Source organism: Cupressus sempervirens, chromosome 3 (assembly GCF_028749045.1).
Source record: "Cupressus sempervirens isolate cs-2001-9-10 chromosome 3, ASM2874904v1, whole genome shotgun sequence".
NCBI lineage: Eukaryota > Viridiplantae > Streptophyta > Pinopsida > Cupressales > Cupressaceae > Cupressus > Cupressus sempervirens.
In genome coordinates this window covers 294,983,457-294,991,907 of record NC_143120.1, presented here as the reverse complement: position 1 = coordinate 294,991,907, position 8,451 = coordinate 294,983,457, and the positions used below count along the sequence as shown (strand labels likewise).

The window sequence follows — 8,451 nt, the reverse complement described above, 5'->3', positions numbered from 1 at the left end:
TTCAATAAGACAAATCCAAACAACAACTTACAAAGAGAACAGGGGAAACATGTGCAATTGTAGGCACAAACTTCTTTTCTTCTTCCTTCTTCTGCTCTGCTCTCCTCTGCAACTTCTGATCTACTTCATCTGCTTGAACTCTACAAATGAATGAAGAAACATTCCTTTTTGTCACATTCCATTTTCCCCCTCTTTTTCTAATTTGAAAAATCTCACCTACCCGTATTAATGTTTCTATCTGTTCTGGATGTCAGGGGGATAGGTGAGCATTTGGCTCCAGGGAGAAAACGTATGCTGCATTTAAATATTCCAACACAGTCAGGTTGTTGCAAGCCTTCGACCTCGTGCAATTTTGGGTATGTCAATGCCACTAATTGGATTTCTACAGCAAGAAACTTCTTAGACATGGATTGTAACAGGTCGAATAATGAGGAGGATCAACTGTGTTATGACTATGATTCATGCAAGGCGGGTGTGCTGGTGGGGATACAATACGACTGGTTTGAAGTGGGTAGTATCTCTATAATGTTTATTGGGATAAATTGTTTAATAGCATATATTGTGTTTAGTGAGATGCATATGGATATGCGTGCTTCAAGGAAAATATGTCACATGAGTCAGATTGAGTTTCGGCCTCGAAGGGTAAATCGTGTAAGATAATTCTATCTTTTTTCTTCTTATTGTAATGTCGTCTTTTTTATTGTAGTGCTTTTTTTTTTTTTAAGATAATTTTGGTTGGTGTCATAAATTCAATTTATATATATATAATAACAATCATTTTACTTTTTCAAATGGTTTTTAATTATTTAGATTTACAATATAGATGTGATCTAAGTTGGCTAGACATAATCTATGGACTCTTTCAAAGTTTACAAGTCCAAAGTGAGAACTCTACCCTCCATTAGAATAAGATCTACTATATTGAATTAATCATATTTCAATTGTGAGTAAAAACAATATTAAAAGATGAAGAGCTATTGTTTATAATATGTAAAGTACTTCTATGTCTAATAGTTATTCAATTACAAGAATAGATTAGAATAAATTCTATATTTAACAAGAGCTCTGTTTGAACTTGAGTCTCTACCTTTTGTAGGAAGAGGAGGGTTCTTATATATGTCAGTAGATAGGTGTTTACATATGTTTGGTCTACATAGTAATGTGTATGTTTGTGTGGTGTATCAACAACGCAGGCCACATTCTTTACCTCTCTGTTGTATGACCTTTAGGCTGCCTCGTTGTAATCTAGAAACCATAACATGCAAAAGACATAAACAATTAGACAATCCTAACACTAAAATCCAAACATAAAATCAGCAATAACAATTGCTTTCTATATAGAACAACGTGCCTATTTATATGTTCCATTTAAAGCATATTGTTGGGATAACAATAGTTCTTAGGAGGCAAGTGGTTTGTGATACATTCGTAGAAGTGGTGATTAGAATCCATATTAAATACACTCTGAATATGTAGAGCATTTCATTGGTTCCCCAAAAAGATTGTGTAAGGGTAAAAATAAGATTATTTTCTAGAGCCCTCTCTAAAATTGTATGCATAGAGCATTTGGTATATGCCCCCAACAAGACTAGTTATTCTAATGTATGATTGCTGCCAAGTATTAGCATGGGCTGTGAAAAAGATAAGAAGAATTAGCTTGAAATTAATGTAAGATTATGATCAAGCAAAAAATTGAAACCTAAAGAATGTTGCTCTGGATTATTTTAGATATTAAACATTAAATTTTTTAGCCATATAAAGTCTATATTATGATTCCATCATTTTAATGACATTATAGAAAATGAAAAAAATTATTATTTGTTTCTCAGTGAACCAATTGAACATGAATACCTAGGTTTTGCATCTTGATCAAACAACCTAAACTTTTGGCAATGAAGAAGGTGTTTCAGGCAAATGACGTCTATTGCTAGAAAAGAGTTCTAAGTGTATAGATACTAAATAATCGATATAGATAAATGTATATGTACAATACCCAATTAAGCCTTACAATTATACACTACCATTGTTATAGATTGTTCAAGAATTAGTAAATTTATATTAAGAAGAACATTATTTTCTAAAATAGAAATAACAAGAGTCTTAGAGAGTAGCATATATGCATTTCACAGTTACACTATATATTGTGTCATTACTTCTTTGGTGTACTACACACAAGGCCGACCACAAATAAATTTTTGAACTAAAATAAAGATTAAAAACCAAAACCCTAGTTATCATCTTGGGTCTGTAACATTGTAGAATCTCCAACTACGAAAATCCCTTTGCAAAAGAACAAATAAAAATTGCTAAACTTACCATTTTTCGTGGTTTCCATTCAAGGACTATGCTTCTAAATTCCTCATTGCCAATGAAAATGATTTCAAATCTCTAACTTGCGATGACTCCCTCTGAATAATAATAAAGACTCATCACGTCAATCTTAAATAATAATAAAAAACTCTCACCTAACACTACTATACCTTCTGATAATGATAATTGTCATAATAAATGCAAGCGTATATGCCCTGCCAAAATTTCTCTAGATTAATAATAGATTGGAATTTAAATCAAAAAGATAGATTTTTAAAATTTATATTGTCTAAACCTTAGAATATGACAACATGTACTAATTTGAACTAATTCAGTGCAAACTCTTCACATAAGCTTACATAAAGTTTGTCTAAATTTTGTATTGCTCTTCTCTATTTAGAAATAGTGGGTGCAATCAAGTTTTTGAAAGGTACCTCTTGAAAAATTATGAATTTGTAAGTTTCATCAACAAATCAAGGCTAAAATTAGGTAATCTATAGAATGTCCATTTTTTAGTAGTTATATGAACATCAAATATTGTTTCCCATTCTCTAAATTTGTTTGGAATATACATTTGACAAATTAGAAGAGGTGATAAATAAAGTTGGTTGTAAAAAGAGTTCAATTTTCTACTTAATAATGTCCCCTTGAATATTTTTTTATTAATTGGACTATCAAATGCCTATGGAAATGAAGTATTGTATCCTAAAAGATTAATATTACTTGATCTAAAATAGAGATCAATTTTTAAACCTTTTAAAATATTAAAGTCAACTTTATAAAGTCAATTTTTATAGCAATTGGGTAGATTTACATTTATATAAAATACAAATTTAAAAAATAACAAGAGCTTTGTAGAGCTATAGTCCCACCTTCTAGCGGGAAAGAGAAAGTATGGAATAATTTAATAGTCTTTTAAATTGATAGTTTAAAAAATATTCAGACAAGGATAGAGCACCAATTAGCAATATTAGTTCTACTATGTTTGTACTGGGCATTTTAGACCTATAAGGAAAATATTGATGAACTAATAAGTACTTAGAGTAAAGTGTATGAAAAATACGATCACAATAACTACAATGATTGCTAAATATTCGTTAATTAGACTTCTTATAAGCAGAAGAGAGAAAAATAAATAAAGATATCTACTTTCCCTTTTACATCATTTACAAGAATTTTCAGTAACGTTTGAGGCTGACCACCATAAATAACATATATTGTTAAAATTAAGTTGAGTATTTGCATAGTATTATCATCAAAGAACATAAGGGATAATTCCAGGTTTCCCAAATTAACTAATGAGAAGCCTCACATAAGACAAAGTTGACCAGATGATGTTCACAATTACATTCACCACTCTCTATTTGTGAACGATGCAATTGATATATATTTTCATGAAGAAGCCTATATTTTTCCCACTCTTCTTTTAGTGCAGAACATAAGTTAAGGATTCCTTTGTCTTTTCTCCATTGATGCACACAAAAATAAAATCTCAAATTTCTTTTTTTTTTTTCTCTTTTGGGCCATTGTTGTGTATTCCACGATCCATTAGAATTTCTCAATCTTTAACAAAATCTCAAATCATTAGTGTAATGTCAAAGCTTTTATCACTTGTTTGAATGGTGAAGCACTAGTCAAAAAAATTATTGACACTCTCAACTACAACATTCTTGTAATATGCTCTTCTACAATATCTGACAAACATATCCAAATCCATAAAGACCAAAATTTATAAAATAAATCAGCAACTATTGCTGGAAAATTGAACATCTAAAATTGAATAAAATGCAAGTAATAAGGTGGATAAATGTTAATTTACCAAGGCTGAAAATGTATTTTAAAACTTCTACATTGAAAATAATGGACTTGGAAGTCCATATCACCATAGAGCTACACTTATTTGGTGTATCTTTTTCTCCTAGAATTCTGGTAGTAATATGCACCAAAAAGAGAATACAGCGGGTTGTGTCAAATTATGGTTTCTAATTAATATAGTTACATGTCAAAACCACTCAAGTATAGAAATAAATTAGTACAGTTTGATTATAGTAACATGTTAAAACCACTCAAGTATAGAAACAAATCAGTATAGAAATAGTCATGAGTCATGCGACCATTATCATAGCAGAAATCTATACCAAATTTCTCAGTAGCACACTTGGAAGCTCTTCAATCTTCATCTATACAAACAAGAACTTACTCATTCCCCACCTTCCCTTTTATCCATGACATACATAGACCTGATCTTCAACAAAGAACTCTAATATTTGTCTCATTTAGCTGACAAATAATAAATCTTAAACTGTAAAATCTAAAACATGGACTATTCATACTTGTAATAATGATTTTACTGAGACAAAAAGAATACAACAATACTACATTCAGAGTAGAGAAATTCGTTTGAATAGTGTGCATCTTGGTTGCCTCAAAAGCCATTCAATTGTTTCATCCTCAGATTTATCCCTGACCTTCGACCGGAGTTGGAAAACCCTAGTTGTGGTGGTGCCACACAAAACAAAGAAAACAACACTTGTCCAACATGAAAGAGGTGGATGGAGTGGATCAAAGACAAACATGAATGCAATGATAAACATTCAGATCAATATGTAAAATACAAAGACACCAAGTTGTGCTACAGCACTTCATACTCATTAACATAATTAAAATCAATTACAAATCCTTAGAATGCTATAGCATTCCTTCCACTCATGATCCACAATGAGAAACCCAAAAATGGGTTTTGCTGATCACAAGCCTAGTTCATTGTATTTATAAGGAAATGCATATTAAATGTTGTAGCAAAGAGTTGACAATACAATTAATGTTGGATAGTGAGGCTGGTGTATTGGTCGGTGCTTGGACGACTACATATGAAAAATGTGTGGTCTATTTCTTTGCGGCTGTGGACGGCTGTTTGTTTGTGATGGACGGTCAGTAGGTGGAGAAATTACTCCACCAACACTCCCCCTTAATTTCTTCCATTAATGCTACTGTATTTATATTGTTTTCCCTTGTCATAAATACTTCGAGTTTTACGGCTTAACCCTTAACCGATATAAGTTGTGAAGTGGTTTAAAGCTCACCACGAACTCCAAAAACATCACACAAATGGTTTCAAGATCACCATAAACTTTGCACTCAAATGGTTTACAAACCAAGCACTCATTGGTTCTAATGACCATGAATCATCACTACAGGGAAACTATCATCACTCTGGGCCTTTCTCTTTTGTACCTGCATCAAACTAATTATTGAGTCCGTATAAAAAGAAATTCATCTACCAAGATACATGGGTGCCCAGCCGCTGTACTCGCCAGTTCTATAGGAATCCTTTTCATATACATGGTTCATCAATATGTCAAACTAAAAATCTTTAGGGTGTCGGGCACAAACGATAATGCACCCCATAGATTCACATAGCCCATTAACAATCATCACTAATTCAATTTTCATCATTTGGGGAATATCAATGCAACCAACTTCTATTATATGACCACTTTTGACACTGATAGAAACTACATAGTTCACTAAACATTCTATCACTTTCGATCCCAACACTTTTATCCAATCAGCACACAAAGACCTTTGAATAATGACAACCAACTCACCAGCAATCCAAACTACTTTCACTTTCTATTCTATAACATCAAACACACATGCTTCAAATACAAAGACATAATAAACATTTTCAGGATCATTATCTTCCATGTCACATGTATGCATTCTTTGGCACTCCCACTTGCACAAAGATGCTCTATATGCTTCGAATCTATGAATGATAGCGTCACACAACGCTAACTCAAACACACTTCAACTGTGGCTTCCTTCTTTCCATGGCTTCTATGTTTCTCATAGCAGTCTCTTAATTTGTTCTTCTTTTTATTCTTGCAGAAGATAACTTCAAATGCCATTGCCTGTTGTGCTACAATGCCATAACACTCTTCACCAATTCTAAACTTGTCGACCTCTCTACGATCTCTAGGATCATCTCCCATTAACTCTGATACCACTTGAAAGAGGTGGATGGAGTGGATCAAAGACAAACATGAATGCAATGATAAACATTCAGATCAATATGTAAAAGACAAAGACACCAAGCTGTGCTACGGCACTTCATACTCATTAACATAATTAAAATCAATTACAAATCCTTAGAATGCTACAGCATTCCTTCCACTCATGATCCACAATGAGAAACCCAAAAATGGGCTCTGCTGATGACAAGCCTAGTTCATTATATTTATAAGCAAATGCATATTAAATGTTGTAGCAAAGAGTTGACAATACAATTAATGTTCGACGGTGAGGCTGGTGTATTGGCCGGTGCTTGGACAGCTGCATATGGAAAATATGTGGTCTATTTCTCTGCGGTTGTGGATGGCTGTTTGTCTGTGATGGACCGCCGGTAGGTGGAGAAATTACTCCACCAACACAACATGCATAATGCCATTAGAAGGAAAAAAATACTTCTCCAACATGCACAACCATTAGACTTTAGCAGGGGACACGAGGAATAACATTCTCAACAACCTTTTTTCACACTAATTTTAATTTTATGAGTGAGAAAATACAAAATACTACAGGGAAAAAATAATAGAATCAATGAAAAATAAGATCTTAAATAGCATTTACTATGATCATCCATGTCGTTGCCTTTGTGGGTGCCAGTTGCAGAGCCAAATGGCTGTTTCGGGTCTTCTCGGCCCTCGTGTTTATTCTCGTTGTGCTCGTGTTCAGCTTCACTGTGTTTGGCCTGGTCCTCAATTCTAAGGGCGATGCACATGTCATTTCAGGAAGAAGGTACGAAGAATACAGGCTCCAAGACTTCTCAAACTGGCTGCAAAATTGGGTGGAGAAGAGCAACCACTGGAACAGTATCAAGAGCTGCATTCAGGATTCCAATGTATGCAACGAACTTGGGGTTAATTCGGGTAACGTAGTTGATAAGGAGTTCTACAAAAAGAAATTATCCCCAATAGAGGTAATTCACTTGAACTTTCATGCCAAAAATCTCCTTTCTATCATAACTGTGGCGAATTTGATTTCAATCTTTCTGATTTTATGGATATTGGGGGTTCTGATATGATTTTCTGCTATTTTCATGTGAATTTTGAATCGATTTTTGCAGTCAGGCTGTTGCAAGCCTCCGACCTCGTGCAATTTTGGGTATGTCAACGCCACTAATTGGATTTCTACAGCAGGAAACTTTTCAGACATGGATTGTAACAGGTGGAATGGCGAGGAAGATCAACTGTGTTATGACTGTGATTCGTGCAAGGCAGGTGTGCTGGTGGGAATACAAGACGACTGGTATGGCATGGATTTTATCTTTATAATTATTATTGTGATGAATTGTGTTTTAGCGTATGTTATGTTTAGTGAGACGCATATGGATATGCATGCTTCAAGGAAAATATGTCCATATGAGTCAGATTGGGTTTCGGCCTCGCAGGGTAAATCGTATAGATAAATTTATCATTTTTTCTTATTGTACTTTCCTCTTCTTCTAGTGCTCCATCATGTTGTCAAGCAACTTTTATTGCAGCCCCCTTCCATCAATGGCTTCCGCAAATGACACTACTTCTGTTTCCCAACAGCTTGGATTAAAGCTATAAATGAAACTTAGAAATTAATTATACAATAACTGATATTATGTAATTTCATTTTTGTTATTCTGTAGAGATTTCAGTACGTATTACTCATTCTTTGATCAACAACATAAAATGCCTACAAACCGTGTAGTGGGGAACTTGACACGGTAAAGAACCGTGTAATAGGGATCTTTACACAGTAAAGAATGTTGCAACGTTTAACTTAAGCTAAGTTCCCACACCAATCTTAAATAAATTTATCAATCATTTTAGCCATTATTCATTATTTTTAGCTTTACAATTCTTTTCATTGTGTGTGGTAGGGTCTTTTTAATGATTGTTCAGTATATTTTCACTGTTGTTTAGCTTTAAAAAATTTTCCCATTTTGTAAGAGGCAATATCAAACAAAAGGATTTTAAATATAAAAAAATACTTTAAAATGTTTTTTTTTTCAAATGACAAAAAGTAAGATATGAAATTTATTATTTAAAATAAATCAATATTTAGTATGATTTTCAAAATAAATATAAAAAATATATTTATTTAATT

The 8,451-nt window shown here is 33.1% G+C and overlaps 1 protein-coding gene across 1 annotated transcript; it reads left to right on the top strand.

Annotated features, from left to right (window-relative positions):
- The first annotated feature begins 228 nt into the window (after positions 1-228).
- LOC149566135 (tetraspanin-9-like) lies at positions 229-8,072 on the top strand. Its single transcript, XM_089816433.1, has 5 exons — positions 229-500; positions 6,581-6,693; positions 6,936-7,291; positions 7,439-7,770; positions 7,991-8,072. Exons 1-5 carry the CDS (start codon positions 229-231, stop codon positions 8,070-8,072), a joined length of 1,155 nt encoding a protein of 384 aa, XP_089672559.1.
- The last annotated feature ends 379 nt before the right edge of the window (positions 8,073-8,451 follow it).

Bases quoted from the DNA above. Each gene is read 5' to 3' on its own strand.
- LOC149566135 (XM_089816433.1), top strand. From the start codon at position 229: ATGTTTCTATCTGTTCTGGATGTCAGGGGGATAGGTGAGCATTTGGCT. The intron at 501-6,580 runs GTTTGAAGTGGG...TAAATGTTGTAG, and splicing joins GTGGGGATACAATACGACTG to CAAAGAGTTGACAATACAAT. The intron at 7,771-7,990 runs GTATAGATAAAT...GTTATTCTGTAG, and splicing joins TCGGCCTCGCAGGGTAAATC to AGATTTCAGTACGTATTACT.